The 21,558-nt window shown below is 47.4% G+C and overlaps 1 protein-coding gene across 4 annotated transcripts; it reads right to left on the bottom strand.

The window, feature by feature from the left end:
- Positions 1-72: 72 nt before the first annotated feature.
- Positions 73-21,246, bottom strand: tbc1d2 (TBC1 domain family, member 2). Of its 4 annotated transcripts, none has more exons than XM_072697651.1 (15): positions 21,114-21,246; positions 20,864-20,948; positions 19,543-19,990; positions 16,633-16,780; positions 12,345-12,474; positions 10,603-10,703; positions 9,956-10,173; positions 9,334-9,717; positions 8,528-8,638; positions 7,502-7,674; positions 6,423-6,923; positions 4,720-4,840; positions 3,319-3,504; positions 1,900-2,021; positions 73-1,063 (listed from the first exon to the last, which is right to left on the bottom strand). In XM_072697651.1, the coding sequence occupies exons 3-15, from the start codon at positions 19,987-19,989 to the stop codon at positions 853-855; spliced, it is 2,853 nt and encodes a 950-aa protein (XP_072553752.1). In that variant the 5' UTR covers position 19,990; positions 20,864-20,948; positions 21,114-21,246; the 3' UTR covers positions 73-852. The 4 variants fall into 4 exon arrangements, with proteins under 4 accessions (XP_072553752.1, XP_072553753.1, XP_072553754.1 ...); XM_072697652.1 differs by having other exon boundaries at positions 20,864-20,911; positions 21,114-21,230; XM_072697653.1 differs by lacking the exon at positions 20,864-20,948 and having other exon boundaries at positions 21,114-21,230.
- Positions 21,247-21,558: the final 312 nt, after the last annotated feature.

Here is a 21,558-nt window from a genome sequence, read left to right as displayed (position 1 = left end):
GTGATTTTTGTAAAGCGAAGAAGCTGCATCAGTCTTAAAAAAAGAATTACAATAATCACAGCCAGCCCGGTGTTACCAAAATAATTAAAGTGGTTTATTGTATAAAAAGCACTTGCTGGCAAACATCATTTTATTTACAAATGTATATTAAAAAAAATATTAAAATACGCATCTGGACGGAAGTGCAAGCAGGATTTTACGTATATTTACGTATGCATTAGAATATACTTTACAAAGTCTGTGAGTGTGTTAAAAGTGACCATAAGCAAAACGACCCCCTCGTGCGTATGAAGGTGCGAGATAAAGTGGCTTTTCAGTGCAGAGGACGAGGGCCGTGTGCCGTGAAACGACGTGCTTCATGATTTGTGTGGGAATTTAGTGCGCTTGTGTAGGAGGCTCTGAGAGTGACCCTACAGATATGGTCACGCGTATCTCTTATGAATATGACTGGAAACTCAAGGTCAGTAATGGAAATTTTATATCTGTGAGAAGGTGGTTGTTGTTTCAAGAGGGCTGTGCATGAAGACCGCACCCACCACTCATACTGGGAGTCATTGTAAAATCTGATGTTTCACTCAGATGTGTGTCATCACTACTGTTAAATGGCTGCCCTCTAGTGGCTCCATGGTGTCACTTCAGCTTTCATCCCTGACCGTAATATCGCCAACCGCTGATGATGAATAAATTGCTCTATAAAAGGTGTGAAATCACTATTGTCGCTTGTTCGTGCCATTGCTTGTTCATTTACTGCCTGTGCCAGGTTTGCTGCGCTGGACAGCAGTTCTTGCTGACATGGTGTGGGTTCATTTGAGCGGCACAGGTGTCCATCTTGTGGGGGGCTGGTGGGGCATCTCAGTCGTCGTCATCCTCGCTGATGGTGGTGTCCAGCCCCTTGTCCACACACTGCGCGGCGTCGTCGCTGTCGTTGGCTACGAGCTCCTGCTGGAGGAGCTCCAGCTCGCGCAGCTCCACCTGCAGGCGCTCCAGGTGCTGGGCCCGGCGGCTTCTCAGCAGCCTCATGGGGAAGGGGTTCAGCTCGTTGAAGGCAATGTTCGTCAGCCTCCTGGGAAGTGCGGAGAGGGTACAGCCAGTGAGACAGAGAGAGAGACGGGAAGAGTGAGAGACGGGCAGACGGGCAGAGAGAGAGACGGGCAGAGAGAGAGACGGGCAGACGGGCAGAGAGAGACGGGCAGATGGGCAGAGAGAGACGGGCAGATGGGCAGAGAGAGACGGGCAGACAGGCAGAGAGAGACGGGCAGACGGGCAGAGAGAGACGGGCAGACGGGCAGAGAGAGAGACGGGCAGAGAGAGACGGGCAGACGGGCAGAGAGAGACGGGCAGACGGGCAGAGAGAGACGGGCAGACGGGCAGAGAGAGAGACGGGCAGACGGGCAGAGAGAGACGGGCAGACGGCAGAGAGAGCTTTAAACCAGCTGTCAATGTGGTGCACAGAGACACCAGCACATCCAGGACTCAGGAGTAGCTGCTGTTGTACCTATAGGCTCAGCCTTAAACCTGAAATACTCCAATGAAAAATTAAAAGCTCTATAAATGGGGAACATGCTTTATGATGCATAATATATAATAACTAAACCTCAGCTTTTATGCTCTGTGTTGCCTGGGATTGGCTCCAGCCTCCCCCACATGACCCTGAGCTGGATAATGGGTTAGAATAGGATATAATGACTCAATTAGCTACATCAGTGTTTTCCGATCTGGCCCTTGGGGACCCACAGACAGTCCACATTTTTGGACTGTGGGCTGTTTATGGAGCTCGGAGGAAGCAAAAACATGGACCGACTGAGTCCCCGAGGACCGGATTGGGAAACACTGAGCTAGACAACATGGGTTTGCTTACGCCGTTATGATGTCAGCGACGCCTGGAGCCGGACCTCTCACCTGCCATCTGTGATCGTTTTGGTGAAGAAGCGCAGGTACTGGTAAATCTCCAGGTTGTCGTGAATCTTCAGGATGTCCTCCTCTTTGTACTTGAAGATAGCCATGGCGTAGCGAAATAACACCTACGGGAAGAGAGCAGTCTCGAGCATGAGAGCCTGTCTACCAACTGGGTCGTCATTAGAGTTTAGATTCTCTGCCCGAGCCCGAGCCCAGACCCGACCCGACCCGACCCGTGGGCCGGGTCGGGCCGATATTTCCTGCCACTATCTTCGGGCCGGGCCGGGCCGGGCGGGGCCATGATCAAGCATTTGTGTGTGGTTTTTTTTTTTAAAATCATTACTTAATTAGCCTAATTGGGTGGAGAGCTATGCCATAATTATAAATGTAGCTCCCTCCCGTAAGACACGAGCACAAGAGTCCTTTGCATTTAACTGAGCCGACGGTTTATTCGAAAGACAGTGGCTTCGTTGTTATCACCATCATGGCAGACGTGAGAACTAAATACAGATACGGAAACACAAAATCAAGCACATTTACTTACAATATTAGCTAACAAACATTGAAATTCAAATGAAATATAAACATAAATAACAATAAAGACAGCTTAGAGAATTCATATACAGTTAACACGAACCTCAGTTAGCATTTACATTTACATGGCTAAATACAACAAACTTAACTAAAACTTAATTAACACATACCTCGTTGGCTGCTTACGGAAGGATTTAACCTTTTTCTTAACCCTTTACTTAAAGTTCGATGCCGAGCACACAAACTGGTTCCAGCAGCAAGCGAACTGGATAAGTGAAAACGTGCTTTTCTTCTAAACGTGTCTCAAAAATCCATTCTGAATAAACAAACAATGCAGTTTACATGCTTCGTCCTTGTTGCATTTTTCATTAAGATAAATCTAAACTAATTTCTGTAGTTCAAACAACTTAGAATTGTAGTTGAGGACGTCTGTTACAACGGCTCACGTATTAAAAAATAGTCGGGTTTAAATCGGGCTCGGGCTCATAATTACAGTTAATGTGTCGGACCGGGTCGGGCTCGGACACAAGGTGCACGGGCTCGGGTAGGGTCGGGTTTAATTTTTTGGGCCCGATCTAAGCTCTAGTCGTCATTTGTCATCTTATTCTGACAGGCTGATCAGATTGGGGCACCCCCTACTGGCCACTGGGTCCTACGCAGCCGCTTAGTTTGCTCATGCCTTGGGCCGTCCCTGACAGTAACAAGGGAGGCCAAGTTTAGTGACATAAAATTAAAGGAACTCTGACGCCTTTTCATGAAAATAGAAACACAGCAGTAGACAAAGTTATAGAAAGAGGAAAGGAGATTTATGGTTAATGTAAAATCATTTAGAGCTGGTCACAGGAACAGGGGGGAGGGGTTTGTCTGAGACCAAACTGCACGCCCCACCTTGCTGCCCTCGTACAGGACGGCGTCCCACACTCGCAGCAGGATGTCGCTGGTCAGACTCTCCACGAACAGCACCAGGAACCAGTTGAAGGTGACGAGGGAGACGTCCGCATTGTGCTCCTCGAGGTGAGCCATCAGTCGGGGCATCTTCTCCGCCATGAAGTCCTTCAGCACCCGCTGGTCAGCCTGGGGAGGGATGGGGCACAGCCGTTTGTCAGTGCAGCTGCCCCCCCCTGGTGGGACGTGCCCCGCTAGCCTGGCCTCGAGGCCTCAGCTGTCACGGGTGATGATGTTTATTAAAGGCGCAGGCGGCCGGAAGGGCAGGGCAGGTCAGGTGACAGCTTGGCAAGGGACCAAGAAAGCAGAGGCTGGTCGGTGAATTCGATCTGCCGCTGACCTGAATAAATATGGAGACCTGCACTGGCACCCACCGCAAAGAGGCTTATTCCTAATCACCCACTACGTTCGTATAATGAAATGTGCCCTCTGTTCTGATCCTAGCTTAGTTTCTGTATAAGGATTTGTCCTTGAATGAGAATTAACCAATGCTGTTATTGTTAATGATCACTAATACTAAAACGGAAAAACCTTTCATCCAGCTTTCATCTGCTTACCCAGTCACAGGATGGAAAGCCAGGGGGGCATGCGGGGAAGAAAGTAGGGGATGCCCCAGGTGGGACGCCGGTCCCTCGCGGGGCATATAGACACGCACGCACACACACTCACACATGCTGATTAGCCTAACGGCATGTCGTTAAAAACTCATGAAAGCTGAGGGAACTGCAGAGAGACAGAGGAGAGCCTGGACATATGAGACAGAAGTGTTACCCGCCGCAACATCAATGCCCAGCCGAGCCTCCCTTTCACCTCGCCACTTCCATATATGGTAACTACCACCAGCGTAGTTAAATATGAGGGTGACATTTATGGTGTAAAGCCTGCAATCACAGCCTGCCACTTTGGAGGAGGGATTTCGTGGTTCTGAGTGCCCCTCTCTGATCATGCAAAATTTGCTGAGGTCATCCACCAACCAGCAAAATTTACCGATCACCAGCAACCATGTGAAATTTACTGATGGGGGCCCCCTCAGCACTCCCCTGACCCTGCCCCCCGCCAGCAAAATGTACGAATTACCAACAATCATGCTAAATTTACCGATGGGGGCCCCACCTCCTGGTCGAGCGGCTACCCCTCAAAGTCTGGGCACGCTCCTGATGACTATGGATAAATGCATTTAAACTGTGACCTGCAGCCCCCTGTGACCTAAAGAGAGCTGCCCAAAAATAATACCTCATTTGTGCACGTCATGGTGGAAATGACTGATGGTGAGAGACAGGAAAACAGGGGAAGTAGCTCTGTCTGGCGTTTCAGCGACACTCTGACCGCACGTGGGTCACGCACCTGCGAGGCGATGAGGGTTTTGCTGTAATAGTCCTGTGGCATGATGGCTTCCACTATGGCCACCAGGCACCAGAAGGCGTCTTCCTCGTTCTCCAGCACCAGCAGGGCAATGGCAGCCAGTCTGGAGGAGAGAACATGGCAGATTAGATATCTGCTGGTTCTTACTGGCAGAATCACCTGGCACCCCCATAGAACCAGAACAAAACCCATCCTTACTAAGAAACACCAGAGAGCAGTGGAAACACAGCTATATATGATATTTAAATCATCTTCCTGTTGGCGTAGAACTATGATATCATGTCTGTCAAAATGTGTCAGCTTGGCTATTTCAAAACTTCTCCTAAAATCACCACTATTTGTAGCAACCAACCAATACACCCATGACTTTTTTTGACTCATCTACTACCCCATCTTGTTTGGCTAATCAATACCCCCATTGTGTTATTTAACACAATGCTCATTCATTAATTGAGCTGGTGGAGAAATTTTATAAACACATAGAATGACTGAGGAGACCATAAGGGGGGAACACAAGCGGAGGCTATCTAGCCATCCAACAAGATACAGTGGAACCCACTTACAGTGATCGCAGTTATAGTGATCAACCGCTTAAATGTATCAAAAAGCTTGGGACAGAATCATTCGTATACAAATACTGCTTGAATAATTTGCCTATCAAGTAGTCCGTGTTCATATTGAGTCTTGTTATACATGACAACATACGGAAAAAAATAAAACTACGCTAATTCTTTTTCGTTTTACTTTACTTTGATAAGCCTATGTTTCCCTGCGGTAACCCGTCTGCGGACTGACGTGAAGTTGTTCTTTATGTTACTCCTTAAAGGGGCCGCACAACAAGCAACAATAACAGGAAAGCAATGAATGACGGGGAAACTTGGGGAAGTTACGCTAAGGACAGTAAGGCACACACACGGCGGGTAATTACACAGTGACTAAGACACGCGAGGATCAGGCAAGAACCAAGTACAACCACAGTTAAAGGCACACGCGATAATTGGATAAACAGCATAATAAGTACCTACACTAAAAAATGCAAACAGTGGCTATATACACGCGCTCGCCAGGCATGCCGGGACATGCAGATGCCACCGGTGCTACAGTATTACAGCGTATTTGAATTGTACATAGTTTAGTAATTTCATTTGTACAATACTGTAGTTTGAAAATCGTTTGAAACAGCTGTACTGTATTTTCAAAGAGTCAATAAAATTCTCAGAATAGCGATGCTGTCCGTTCTATTGCCTTATGTTCATGTAATAAATATACAAATGTCAAGTAGATGATAATCTGCCAGAGACAAAGAAAAAGGAAAAAAAAGTGTTATAATGATCATCCGCGTATAGCGATCAATTTCACACAGACGTGATCAGTAATCGCGGATTCCACTGTAGCCATAAACATTTTCTTTGACTGCCTTAGACTTTTGCACGGTACTGTAGGTCCTATTCATGAAGTAATTACTTTGGTGAACCAGTAGGGGACACTATTTCTCCATGGTTTCTCCATCTATAATGCCATTAATGTTTGCCTGCTAATAGCTCAATTGAGGATGTATTTGCACCAGTTTCAGCCAGTTCTGCAGTTAGTCGTGGGTTTACTTTATCAATTTATTGTGGATGTTTAGATCCAGTAGAGCCCAATAATGGAGCTGTATGTAGCTGACAGTGGAGGAGCCATGGTACCTGTTGAGACCCTGGCAGTAGCCGATGGTGGGGTTTTGCCAGGAGAAGGCCAGCAGGATGCGGTGCAGCTGCTTCAGGGTGGGGCTCGTGGGTGAGGAGAAGTGCCAGTTACTGGAGAGGGTGCGGTGCAGGTCCAGTTGGATCTGGCGGGCGGCCGCATGCTCGGAGCTTTGGCCCCGCCCACACAGCTCACGGTACCTGTCTGGGTGGCGCTCCCGGAGCGAGCGTGTGCGCAACCCCACCACCCAGCGCCATACGCGCGGACGCAGTGCCACGGGAACGCCACTCCGCATCAGCGTCTTCAGTTCCGGCGTGATGGCCAGCTCGCCCGAGAGCCGCCCCCCCAGGTACTGCGCCCACCGGCTGTCCAGGGGCCGGTCCTCTGCCTCCTGCTGCAGCAGGTTGTTGGATCGGATCTCCAGGGCCTGAATCCTGGCTAGCAACTTCACATCCTCCACCTCATAGTCTGGGACAATCTTGAAGCCATATTCATCGTATTCCCTGTAGAGATTACAGGGAATTTCATATTAAGATCCCATTACCTTCAGGGACAACGTCAGGAATATCCATCATTTATTCCTTTGGACCATCGTTAGTTAATTAGGTGTCAGTGAAATGCACGTGTCATATGATTTACATCATGATATTGAACGTTACTTGAAAAATATATATTCATCCCAGTAATAAAGCAAAAAAAAATTATGTTATCGTTTATGAATAAAAAACATATTTAAAAACATTTCTAGATTACTTATTAAAGTAATAATGACAAAGTAATTAATAATAAATGCTGTATGTAATAATGTTTAGGAGCAAAAGCTCTCCAGCTTTTAGCTTCATGTGACTTTAATTAAAATATTGAAAGTTTCAGCAATATATTAAATCGACACCTCAATCAAGCACAACTAACTAAGCTGGGCTGGGCCAAAGGCCAGGCATGACTTGACGTGCTGATTTATAACGCTAACAGCGCTGGTCTGAATGATCATCATCACTGTCGTAGCACTTAGGCGATGCTTAATGGCTTCGCGCTGAGAAAACGGCGAGAGGTGTGAGCAGAGGCTGGCGGCCCCCCGTACCTGACTGGGTCCAGACTGAGGGGGTCCTTCGCCTCCCGCTGTAGCGCTTCCTCCACCAGGTGGCGCACCGCCTCCCGCTCCCCAGCCTCCAGGCCCTTGCACTCCTGCAACTTGCGCAGCACGCCCAGGTAGCGGCTCTCCATCTGGCAGCTGCGGGCCTCCAGATGAGCGCACTGCCAAATGGCGAAAAGCACGGGGGGGGGGGGGGGGGCGCTTCGGTTAGTGGAGGCGGGCGGCTAACGTTCGGTAGCATGCCAAGGTTGCCGGCACCCAACCGTCCTCGCCCGAGACATGCTGGGTCCCGGGCGAGTCGATAAGAGCGTCGGCGGCGAGTATGAACATGGCGGCACGCGGGTTGTGAGGTTCAGTCGCACCGCCGATGGTGTTTCCCCAGAGTGACTCATGCCCACTCAACTTGGCATTGGATCAACACAGGGTGTCGTACTCGGTGCACCTGCAGGGCCGTTCCTGGGATTTGGAGAGTCTATGAATCAGGCACCCGAATGCAGTCGCTTGCTGGATTTCTGCTCTGAAGGAAGAGCTGATGAGGCCGAGAGAGGACTTCTCCAGACCTTCTGCTCAGCAGCAGTACCCCCCAGGCGTGTCACTTTGTGGCATGAGGATGGATCGGTTCAATAAAAACAGAGATGTAGTTTCCTCTGTCACTTCTCTACTGGCAACAAAATCAACAGAGAAAAGCCGGGAGGATTTAGATGGTCGTGGACCTGCTGGTTGCCAGGTGTGGCTCCAGTTGTCACCTTCCATGACGTTCAAAGCGTCAGTGTGGATTTGTCAAAGTGAGCGGCTTTCACTTTCACTATTGCTCAGCGGGTTTCTTCTAGGATCTTGGAGTTCATCATTGCGTCCTCACAACAGGCCTCGTCGTCGGAGTGTAATGCCAACAAACTATTAGCCGAACCAACTCGACGCCAAGGAATCCTACCACTGCTGCACCCACTGGACACGTCTGATCTGGGATCAGTGATGACGGCAGAGTGAAGCATAGCCAGCTGGTGGCCAACTCACCTTCACCATGAGGCTCTTCTCCTGCTCAGAGCTGTTCCTCCACAGCTTGGTCAGTTGATAAATCTCTGAGTTCAGAAACTGGTTCTGTAGCTTGTAGGCCTCTATGTCGTCCTTCGAGAGAGGGGAGGGGGTGAATTAGCCAAAAGATATGGAATATACTCCTCTGGGAGAACGTTCCCTTGAAAGTTTATTCATGCAGCACCTGAGGTCAGCAAACCAGCCACTTATAATCCAGAACAGTCTGAAGAAGCCCAATTGTTTACAGTACTATCCCAGTTCGACAGAATCGCCAATGGGATTCTGTTCGCCAAAGTTTATTCATTAAAAATTCTTTATTCCTTATTTATCTATCTGAGCAGGTGCTTCAGCCCAACTTGATGGCTTCCCGTGTTACACCCTAAGTGGCTTTACAGCTCCGTTATGCCTTAATTGATCTAAATTACTTCAGAAACGCTCTCTTGAGGGTAAGCGAGCTGCCATTGGCCCAGCTGGTGCGCGCAACGTGCTAACCGCCGCCCTGCGGGTCTCGGATGCTGCTCCTGCAGCTTTGTTCTTTGCAGCATGCAGTGTCTCGATTCCCATTCGGGGGGGTTGTGCTTCTCGCAGGTCAGGCCGATTGCATAAGCGGCGGTGCTGCGGGGGCTGGTCTACTTCATGGTTGGTATAAGCTGGCGCATCAATGTGCGTCGCCCTCCGTTTGCAGGTAGCCTGTGGCTTCACACTTCTGGTACTCGCTTACTGTCGAACCGTGTCAACCCAACGCACGCACATACACACACACACATACACACACGCAGGCCCCTTACCTTGAGGTTGTCGATCTCCTCCTGCGTGGTCTCTGCCCTCTTGCTGCTGACTGATGCCATCTTCTGGGCTTCGTTGGAGGAGGCGGCCAGCTGCTCACTCAGCCTGAGGATGACCTCCTGCTTGGCTTGGTCTTTCTCCATCATCATCCGCACCTGCTCCTGCAGCTCTGCCACGTGGCCGTCGCGCTGCATCAGTCGCTGCTGCAGCGCCTCCCGTTGGCTGCGCAGCGCCTCCAGCCTGGTGCCCAGGTCCGCGGCGTGACGCTCACGGTGCCTCAGCAGCTCCAGGCGCTCCTGCTCGCCATCCGCCGACAGGAACTGGGCGCAGGAGCGCTTCTCCTGTTGGGCCGCCTCCAGTGCCTTGTGCAGCAGCCACACCAGCTCCTGACAGGAAGTGACATCAGTGGTGAGGCAGGATGCTAGGGAGTTACAGCCAATGACATCACAGAGTGCTGGAGAGGATCAGGGTGTGGATCAGAGTGTGGAGAGGATCAGGGAATGTCAATGACAAACCTGTCAGTTATTGAGTTAATGGACCATAGAGTTCACATTTGAGGTTGTGACAGCACGCACATGTACGGACAGCACACACACATAGGTCCTTCCCAAGTGCAGAACCCACCTTCTGTGACTTGACCTCTTCGGCCAGCGAGAGCACCAAGGTCTTGTCTGAGCTGGTGACGTCCCTCAGGTCCGTGGGCATGGTGGATGACATGGCCCTCTTTTTCTTCCTCCTGCTCCGGAGGGACATGGATGGGGACAGAGACAGACAAGACGACCTCCGATCCTCCTGCCACCTTTCCCCTGGTGGCTCTGGCAGCTTCGGGGACACAGTGTCACCTAGAGAGAGACAAGGCACAGAGATTGACGTCTTCAGGTGAAGCTCTACTCCCTGCTATCCATGCTAATGCTCAGACACACCACTGACTTTCCCCACATTAGCACCTGAAAAAGCTGGGATTCCAAGTTAGCGAATTTTCGTTTTACAGGGGTGGTTTGGGAAAACTCATTTATATTCATGAGAGAAGTGCTACTTCATTGGCCAGTGAATGCCTTTGACTGAATTCATCAACCAATCGGGTAGCTTCTCGTGAATATTAATGAATTCCACTGAACCACCCTGAAAAAGACAGGTAGCACATGTCGACGTGACCATGTTCACTGGCCAATCAGGTAGCTCCTCTCATGAATATAAATGAGCTTGAACTGGATTGGGGTAAGACAGCATCATGTGTCTCTGGAAAGTGAAAATGTGGAGCGTGTGCAGACCTGGTGGCGGGCAGAGACTCTTCGGCTCAGTGGCGGGAGATGGAGCTTCTGGGAGCTCCCCCAGGCGGAAGGCGGTCAGGCGCAGGCTGTGTACGGAGTTCCTGTCGGAAACACAGGTGAAGCTCTGAGGTTTGGGGTCTCTGCACCGCTACTCAGGCCAATGATCCTGGGACGTTTCCCATAATCCTCTCCTCTGCCGTCATCAGACCCCCACCCCCCACCCATGGAGACCGCGCTCTGTCTTTGCATTCTCACTGTTCTCATGGTCTGTTTAAACCAGTGAGGAATACCTGAAATACAGACTTCTGCTTTTTATTAAAGACCATTTCTTTTTTGTGTGTTTTCCTCTGCCACAGACAAGATTCACTTCCCCAGCAAATATTTCTCCTTCCGAATGACAGTCTGCATTCAAGCTGTAAAGCCCCCCCCTCCTGAATTTCCCCTCATTTAACATCAACAAACTCAAAATATTACAGTTATGGTGCAAGTATACACTGCCAATCAAAAGTTTTCTGCATTTGCATGTTAATAAAAATACACTCAATATTCTTTGCTAACAAATAAATCTACAGTATGTTCATTTGAGTACCTTTATTAGTAAGATAATGTCATATCTTTGATTCATCAAAGTAACCTCCTCTAGCAGTTATAACGGCAGAGAAAATTCAAGGCATTCTTTCCAAAAGGGACATTCAATATTGCTCTGTTTCATGGGACAAAATAGTTAACTAATGCATCTAAAGTTAAAGGACAGCCTAGAATTTGACTCTAGGACACTAGAATTTGATCACCACACAACCAGTTAATAGGATGTCAGACATGCACTGTTACATACTCTTTCCATGATGAAAAAAGAACATTTGTTTTAATTGTCTTATATTTTAATTTATAGTTGTTCACTCAACTTTCCAATGCTTAAGAAGGATTAAAAAAACTGCAGTTTATGAAATAAATGGAAACGTGGTAAAAACTGTGAGCAAAAAATTTTGACTGGTAGCGTATTCTGAAACTAGAACATTTGGTCACACTGCATCTCATTCTGAGCCCAAAATTTGTGCTAAACATCTGCTCTCTTTGCCTCTGCTTTGTGTTTCCATTCTGAGTGCTAAACTACAAAAGTCACTGAAAAGTCACAACAAGTTAAAACTCCCCAAAAGCGCATGTGAAAGTGTAGCAACTGGGTAATGTACAAGTGTTGCCTCAGAGTATTTTTTCCCCTCTTGAAAACAGTGGTTTTTGGTCTAGGAAGCAAATTACTGCAAGCGGATGTCGGGTTTTTTTATGGCTCATCAACCTGTCGGTACTCGAACAAAGGTGTCAGTGGCAAAACGCTCTGACTGAGAAAAAACTATGTAGGACAAGGGTTTAGTACTGTGAAATGGCCCAGCAGTGTGATTCCCCTACATGCCAGCGTGAGGCGGTGTGTGTTACACCTAATCCATGTCAGGAAGGACACTTTGAGCTACTTCAGGTTTTACAAACTACTTTCAAACTGAAAGGTTCCTGTGCTCGGCTAAATAGTTCAGCTCTTCTTGTGCTTTGACTGGTTTGTTTCCTTGACTGAAAGACTCATCCAGCTGTTTCACATTAGGATTAGTGGCACATGCATGATTATAGGAGACTGACCAATCAGCACACAGCAAGAACTCAGTGCTGAAGTGAAATCCAGGTCTTTTTAATTGAAGTAGTAGGTTTCCTGGCTCATAGTGTCCCCCCCCCCTAGTGTATGTGTCTCCACTTACTGGATCTCCGTCAGGGGGTGTTTGAAAGAAACGTTGCTGAACATGGCGCGTTGCTTTGGGGCTGGCAATCCCGCTGCTGCCTCACCCACCAGCCCCGTGGGGGTCTTCACTGTGGGCAGGAAGTCGCCATCTATACCGGAAAAAAAGAAGGAAAAGAAACACTGGAGTGTAAATACAGTGCACCTCCGTCGCCCTCCGGGGGCGGCTTCCGGAACAGACAATGGCGGTAGCGTAATGGGAAGGTGGAAGCAATCTCCGCACGTGGAAAATGTGCCGGTTGTGGGTGTTTTCCTCATATTGTCAGACGGAAGCAGGAGCGGCGGACATTAAAGGCAGGAGATGGGACCAGATGTTAGTCGCTACCTCCCTTGGCCGATTGGCCACCTGCTTGTTTGACAAGACAGCTCTGCGGGCGGAAGGAGGCCGATCTCTTAATGCCGAACCCCCAACGCGAGACCTACACATCAGCCTGAAGACCAGGTCTTCAATCTTTACCTGTCACACTGCCGTACTTTGCAGTCGCACTGAATGTAAGAAAATCAAGAGGATGCGAAGAAAAAAAACTGGCAATAATATTCGGCGCTGGAAAGGAGGAGCTGATGTTCTCTCGTCTTCCACTGGACTCAGAAGAGCCAAAACTGGGAAGTAGCTCTGTGTACATACAACAGAACTGGATGCATGTCATGTGATGTGGGTCACATGATCACCAGTCTGTCTCTGGGATCATCTCTCTGATGTGTATCTTGCAGGCAGGTATGTGTCATTGTTACAGCTGCAGTGGCTGATTACAGCGCAGCAGCTCTTTGGTGTGTCTTCCACGTTGCCTAGAGACGGTTTTGGGGATGTAAAGCCGTCCGACAGCCTACGAGGCACGGTGACGTTCGGTCAGGTCAGCACATGACTGAAATGCCTGGGGAACAGCTCACAATGTTCTAACAATTTTGTATGTTATGGATGACGGGGAATGGAAGTACACGATTCTCACGGTTTGGTTTTTTTTTTTGCTCAGACATTGAGCGAGGAGACACGATTGCTGGTTCACCAAAACACACACAAACTACAGTTAAAACTAAATATTTTATCACTTCCATCTTCAACAAACAGCAGTAAGGTCCCCTCCCACAAGACAGCATAGAGTTTAAAACAAATGAATGGTTTGGGTCTGAAAAATACCATCAACCTGAACGACTCCTCATTCATTTGCTGATTTTAAATACAGAAGCACTTTCCAATTCTGCAGGTGTCATTCTCAGACCACCATCACCTGGGTGTGTGAACCCCCCCAAGATGGTTATAATACCATTAACCTGCTGACGTAAAACTGATTATATGGCCAATTTGGTCTTAAAGTGTCAGGGAGAAATGCAGATGTGATCAGTTCTCCAAAAAAAAGCACCAGTTTGTACCTTTGAGGGTACAATTACATGTCACTAGGGCTGTACCCCCCAGGATCTGCCAATTGTACCCTTAGCTGTAGGTACTTGTACCTTTTAAGGGACAGGAATGGACTAAGAGGAACAGGGTTGTACCATTGGGGTACATTAATGTTATATGTACCTTGGGGATCCATAGGGTACAATTGGGAGACCCTGGAGGGTACAAATTGATACTCATTTTTTCTGACAGTGTATACTGAATTAAAAACAGGCTAGCAGGTGTTAGAATGAGTGGGGTGCTGGCAGTGTATGGGTGAGGGGTTGGGGGCAGGGCATAGGAAAGTGATGTGGGCGGGGCAATGTGATTGACAGGTCGGCGTGATGAGGTTTGGGCGAGGTGAAATTGTGTTGCCAGGGGAATGCAAGGAGGGGCTGGGTGGAATAAGATAATGAGGGGTGGGGCAGGCCAGGGTGAGACGAGGCACAAGACGTACTCCTGATGCAACATTGTGCAGGTTATGCAAAGTACAATTAATAACAAGGCAGTGTTCGGTACACCCCAGTGCTGCTGGGAAGTGTCTTTGCCCCTCCCCCCCCCCACGTCATAACTGCTTGCTAAGCATCTGGTAGCTTTGTCTTGTTGTTCTTTTTCTTCAGACCCAATAAAGTCATAATGCAAAAAAGTCTGCTCTATTGCAGGATGTGGGGGGATGAGGTGTTTGTGTGTGTGTGTGTGGGGGGGGGGGGGGGGGCAAGGGGGGGTTGCAAAATTATATCTGACGGAAGAGGAAGACAAAATATTTTTAGGCGCTTTACACTGAGTAACAATAACCCTCCCCCAGATCTGTCTGGTTCACAATAAAACGCTCACTTGTACTGCAGAAAAAACAAAGACTGACACATGTTACGCTCATTATATCCTAAGGCCCCCAAAAAACACAATGTTCATTTATGCATTCAGCGGCCTAAGGACTTGAGTGCATATGAGCCAAGTATTCAGAATCCATGAGAAAAGATTACTTCTATTTTGGCAAAATGTCCTTTGAAACGTTTCAAATGCCTCAGCTGACCAGCACCTAAGTATAAGACCCTAAAGTTTATCCCCTAGGCATGAGTGTTTTCAAAACAGCTCCAGTCATGCACACTCAATGCTGTTAGGGAGCGTAGCAAAATTCCCACTGGGATCCCATGTTAGACGGGCCCTAATCTCCCTAATTATGGTGACTAAGCCTATCTAGGCCTATTTGTTGGCTGGAATGTGGTTCTTTCATACAGTTAAAGGCACGTCATGAATGCTAATGGTCATCTGGGAGGAAATTTCCTCCCCTTGATGGTTTATTTTCTTGTTCTTTATTTTTGTGATATTTGGGCCTCACCCTTTTGGTTCACGTAGCTCCTGTGCTATTGCTGTCCACTCTGACCGCCATCCTGTCTAGAGCAGATATAAACTCTACGTCAAGGTCCTCCCATCGCCGTATCGTTCAATCAGACAGACGTTCGTCTCAGGGTCCCTGCCACCCTCAGATCAGATCTCCCAGGCGTGAGCACCAGGGTCCCGTATAACCACACACATTACTGTTAGGTTACAAACAAAGGAACAAGCTGTCATGCTGTAGTTCTGTTTTTTTTTTCCAAAATATCAATCAGGTCTTTCAAGTGGGTGAATCTGGGGAACAGAAATGATTGCATTGAGGTTACACTGGTACTTCACTTCACGGCTACACTTTCAAATTCAAAAATGAAAGTCAGCAGTATCTGAAAGAATTTGCCCCTTTGTTACTTCTGTCTGAAGGCCATTTGGGTTCAAAGCAATAAGTGGAATTGGAAAATAAAAGTAAAAGCGAAGCAGCTTTGCTAAAACAAGAAAGTTTGTCTCCCGTTTGCAGGTGGAGAAGCACCTGGAACAAAGGAGGACTTTCAGCACATTGAGCGGCCAGATCAGCAGTAACTTAGGACCTCTGGTCATTTGTGGTAAAACAAACTACCTAAATAAAGATGAAAAGAAAACGAAACATCCTGTTTTACGCCATTGTGAGTTTAGATAAGATTTTAACTTGAGGCTCCACCCAAGTCCATTTTAGCCAAAATGAGCCTGTTTATGTGATACACATGCTGATCGGGCTGTAAATTGTCAGTTCGTGTCTCATGTAATGTACACTGCAAAGGCCACGTCAGACTGACCCTCTGCTCACTCCGACTCCCCTCGTCCCCAAAAACTGCCGCAGGCTGCCAGCAATCCAGACGATCTCTCTTTAAAAAGTTCTCTCAGTTCCTCCCTGTCACAGTCATCATGCAGTAAATTTTTCTGACAATCGATGTGCGCTTTTGATTTTCCCCACCCACTCGCTGCCATGGAAATGCACAACATCATCACAATCTGAGACACCACCACGCCGACTGCCACAGGCCGTGCTGCTCCAATCACGCCTTCTCCACCTTCCGCAAATCAGCTTCCATTCAGTGGGACTGAGAAATCGACTGCAGTTATTGCGACGCCAGAGGTTCAGGAAGCGGCCCACGCTACACTAATGGGAAGTTTTTCACTTATGCTTTGTACACATCTCCCTAGTCAACATGACCACGCTGTGAGCTGAACTGACACTTTTACCTAAAGCAAATGTTTGATTTCTGGTCAAAGGTTACCGCCACAGGGATTTGGCCTCCAGGAAGTGAGTCCATAACCCTAATCTTGCTCCATGTTTATCACACCTATCTCTGCTCATTTCTGCCATTCTCCGCTCATGTTTGAACTCAACCCTCCCACTTCTCACATGGTATCTAACCAAATATGCTGTCGAATCCCTGCCCCCCCCCCCCCCCAAATACTTTCCTCAAAAGAATAACAACAAGACCCCCCCCCACGCTATGCTGACCTGATGCAGAAGCTGGATAGGGTCCCCCAGCTACCTCACCTGCGCCGCCACCGCGAGTCGCCCTCCAGTCGTCCGCCTCCGTCTCCCCGCAGAGCTGCGCAGACCCCGCAGACGTCCGCGACCTGTGCTGCCAGCGCTTCAGCTGCAGCTGCTGCAGCCAGTACATCATGGTCTGCCGGTTCAGTGCCTGGTGAGAAGATGAGAGGTCACTCGTACCTGTGCTGTCCCAGGCCAGATGCGCAAAAGACACGGACCGCGCTCACGCTCGCGCGCACATCCCGATTTACCGAAACCCGCGCTAACGTCACCGACCGGGGCACCGGCAACATCTACAACGTTAACCTGGGTGTCTGCTGCAAGAACATAGATGTTTACAGGATGTTTCTTGATGATTACTCTGGAGAAAATTCTGGGGAATAAACACCATAAACAAGCCCACTGGACCGAAGACGGTGGGGAGATGAGAGCCAGGCATTTTCCCGACATGGGGAGTTAAAGGATAATTAGGAGATCTGATGGCAAGCAGCTAGACAATCATTCACCCAGGGAGACAACTATAAACAAACCATCCCATCATATCAGGAAGAGACAGGCAGCAAGAAGCTACGACAAAGCAATTCATGTTTCCAGACAGAATGGAGGTCTTGTTGGGTTTTTGGCTAACCAGAGCGATTAGCCAGTGAATCCCAGCTTGATGTTACTCTAATAAGAGTAACAGTATCAAATGCTCCCCATGAGGAAATTCTCTTTAAGCCTCCTCCAACTTGCTTTCTGTAGGTGAGAACAAGCTCAAGGACCCACAGACATGCTAAGGCAGGGCTTGAACCAGCAACCTTCTGATCGCAGGAACAGAGGCTTGGCCCACTGAGCCACATGCTGCACTTCTTGTTGAAATGCTCTGTAGTACCTCTACACTCTATACTCCCTCAAAACTCTATACTCCCTGCTAAGCATTCTGGGAAGACTTCAGCTGGATAATGGCTGATAATGGATACAATGGGTTCAAGGTATAAGATTCTCCTATTGGCTGTTGAGGAATTCACTTTTCATTAAAGAATGCAGGAAGACATGATAAATGCATGCTTTTATCAGGCTGGGAAAGATGATGAATAAAATTTCAATATTTTACTTTTAAAACAGCTTCTGCAGTCAGCTGATGCAGCTGTTTCACAATGGGAATCCCTATTTGCGCATGGCTGAGAGGTGAATAAGGTCACTGAATAAGGTCATTTGCCCCATCAGGCCTTGTAAAAAGCGGCCTTTTGTCGCGGGACTGCTGTGAATCGCAGTACCCGGGTGAATCTGCCACCCTGAACAGGAACGGGCACAGGGGACACATTCAGACACATCTGCCCCACACACACACGCACACACACACTGTCAAGCATGCCAGTCACACCACTGTACCAGTGACCTTTTTGAAATGGGAGACAAAAAAAATCAACACATTACAAACTCGATGATCCCGCAAAGTCCGACACCAGGCCCCATCTCCGAAACCGAATGTCCCCAGAAGGGTGGTGGAGGGATCCCTGTTAGCAACGCGTCACAAGACCTGAAGGCTCCACAAATGTAGAGGGAACTGAAAACGTCTTGCCACTCCTTTCCACACCCCTGGGACATCCCCTACTAATTCCCCACAGGCAACGAAGTCTACAAAGCTAATGAAGAGGAAATGCCCCACGCGGTACCGTGCCCCCCTGGCAGATCTGACTGTTACTTAACACTGTGATGCAAGACCGTGTGCAACACTGTGGCTTAACACCCAAGTAGCGTTTGTCAACTGTCAAGTGAACATTCGCGCGTTTATTCCGACCTTCCCGCTGAGGCGGAGAAACGGCTTGTTTCCGAGCACTGAATCTGCGTCAGCCTCCATCATCTCGGCATGTTTACTAAGCCACACGCAGTAAATGAAGGTGCTGTTCCTCTGCCGCTGGAACTGCAGCTTCATGCCATGCGACCATCGCCATGGCGATCACGCTGCACTCACTCATGGGGGCTCATGAGGTACTCATGAGGTACTCATGAGGTACTCATGAGGTACTCATGACTGATTACTCAGGCCTGGCATCCAGCATTAGCAACTCGGCCCGATGACGAAGAACACAGGCAACAAGAGGAAAAAAAGATTTAAAAAGACTGAAAAGATTCAGACCTAACTTCCTCTTCTAACGGAGGAGAAAATCCCCCCAAGAGAGGCTCTACCCACAGGGAGAGGGAGAGTTATCAAATCTTCTTGAATTAACTGAGCAGCTTAATTAACCCAGTTTAATGTGTTATTTATAACTATGTCGTTCTCAACCATCACTTAAATAAAACAAGCTAAATATCCAAAGTGCAACTCATCACTATTGTACAGGTCAGTGGTTCTCAACTGGTTCAGCCTCAGGACCCAAATTTTTCACTGGTCATTAAGTCACAACCAAATTTTTTGACAATTTTGAACCAAATTTATTTCACAAAAGGCAGTGCACTAATAGAAAATAGAACATAGTGTGCAGTAACAGTGACACAATGCCTTCATGCACTGTTAAAAAGCAAACATTTAGACGTATTACAATTTAAATACATTTTTTTAACCACATACTCAAATTTTTTCATCTGGGTCGTGACCAATCAGTTGAGAAACAGTGTCCCAGGTAACCTTCGTCGTTTGGCAAACACGCAAAACATATGGTTGAGTGCAGAGGTGGAGAGTTCAGGTCCAGAAAGTAAAAAATCCAGACCAAGATTTAGTTTCAACCAACCAGTTGAGCATAAAGAGTCAATCACAGAGGACTCAACTGGTTGGTTGAAACTAAATCTTGGTCTGGATTTTTACTGTCTGGACCTGAACTCTCCACCTCCGGTTGAGTGTTTACGAGGAAAGTCAACCTATTTCATAAGGAAAGCAGAGAACAAAAACGAGTCACCCTGCCCCCTCATGACAGGGGTTGCTGCTCACTTCACCTTGAGGACAAAGGTGCGCTCCGGAGTCTGGACGTGGAAAGTGCCCTCGTCCCCTCGGAGAGGGTAGCCGAAGGTGGCCCGGGCTAGTTCCACGTGGCCCAGCGGGTTGGCATCCTGGGGGGTCCTGTAGTAGAATAGCTGGCACTTCCCCTCCTCATACGTGAACCAGCGGCACTTCCAGCTCCGCAGGGGCCCCCCGAGTTTGTGCAAGTAGCCGCACAGCTTGGTGGGGGCGGACACAGCGGCCCAGCCCATGCGCTCCTCGCACGGACGGCCCTCATCCGCGGCCGTCGCTCCCATCCCGTTCTCTGTGGTCTCTCCTAGACTCTTCAGCTCAATGATGACTTTGCACACGGAGGGCAGATCTACATGAAGAGGAAGTGGAGCGTGCGCTGATTCAGTCGGATTTCCTTCGGGGCCGTGTCTCTCCATTATTCCACACAGCATTCTGGGAAAGAAACAAACACAAACAGACTATAATGCCATAATCTAAATGCTTATGTCAGAATCTTGGCTTTGCATAAATTGCAGCTATGATCTCAATCTTAACGTACTCATAACATACAGCCTAAAGGTGTTTCTTTCCTTTGATCATTAAATAAGGGTGGTTTAACAATTTAGGAAGAGGATGACTAATTTATCTCGGATACATGTAACATTTTGAGTTGTGTATGTTGTGTTCTCACTTCTCACCCTTTTTTCATTATGAAATAGGTTGAAAAACACTGTTTGGGATAAATTGGGATCTTAGATCAAGACTGAGAATGGTATTTCTAAATGTGCTTATTTTTTGCGCGTCAAAATGAGTAATGCTGCGGTAATTATCAGTACTTTAATCATATAAATGACAGATTAAACTAATTTGTTTATTAGGAAACATTACAGATACAGTTTTCAAAAATGTTTCACGTTATCAAATAACGTATGATTTAACGTTTGATTTAAAACTGTAGCAAGACCTCAAGCAAATCATTCCTTAACTTTATGATTCTGAGCCATAAATATATTTTGCAGTTCCGCTCCTCTATATATATGTATATATATATATATATATATATATATATATATATATATAGAGAGAGAGAGAGAGAAATCAACCCAATGAAGAGACGTCATGCACGTATATGATGTTCATATATGAGCGTACTTAAAGATATTTATAAGACACAACAAGGCAACCACAAACCTTACCCTTAACACGGACCATAAGAAAAGCCATTTGTTGATTAAGTTCATGATGGTAGTGCAGAGAAGAAAACCTTGATACTGTACTGTGTTGTACTGATGGCAAGTGTCAAAAGGCGCAAGCTGTCATACTCACGGTTTGTTCTATCTGTTGTCCAAAATCCAAACATATTGGTTAGACATGCTGAAAAAAAATGTCCTCTGTGGCTTTGAAAAAACACCTAAACACGCCAAGTGATACAATGTACTGTTGACAATTGGTTGACAATGTCTATTACGAATAAGACCACAATCGTGTAAGGACAAAATGAAAGGGAGATTACTGCTTTCCCCGATGAACTTCTCAACTTAAACTGCGCCGTGGCGCTCGGCGGAGATTCTCTTACCCAATCGGAAGGTTTCAGCGGCGTTATGTCACAGCGGCAGCCGCGTTTCACAGTCTTACATACATCTGAGTGCTGTGCTTTGTTTCAAGCAGAAAAGGTGTGTACGCTTGCCTAAAAATGGGCTGTCCTGCGAGAAGAAATCCTCCCTGTTAGGCAAGAATGGGTATACACGACCTCTCCAACGTCTCTGCTTATTTAATATACATGTATAAACATTTGAATATACATATGAATAATACATAATACAATACAGTAGGCCTATATAATAATAAAGTATAAAAGTAAGTATAGTGCTATTACATTGAATGTAATATGATAACTTTAATATTCTCATAAAGATTTTACCTACCCATCATCCGCCTGTGGTAGTTATTTAAACATTTTTGACATTTATTTTTATAATAAACATTACTTGGCTTGCTGAGTCTATAACGAGCGATCAGTC

Source organism: Paramormyrops kingsleyae, chromosome 12, assembly GCF_048594095.1.
Source record: "Paramormyrops kingsleyae isolate MSU_618 chromosome 12, PKINGS_0.4, whole genome shotgun sequence".
NCBI lineage: Eukaryota > Metazoa > Chordata > Actinopteri > Osteoglossiformes > Mormyridae > Paramormyrops > Paramormyrops kingsleyae.
Note: the sequence above shows the minus strand (reverse complement) of the source record. Positions and strands in the feature narration are given on the sequence as shown.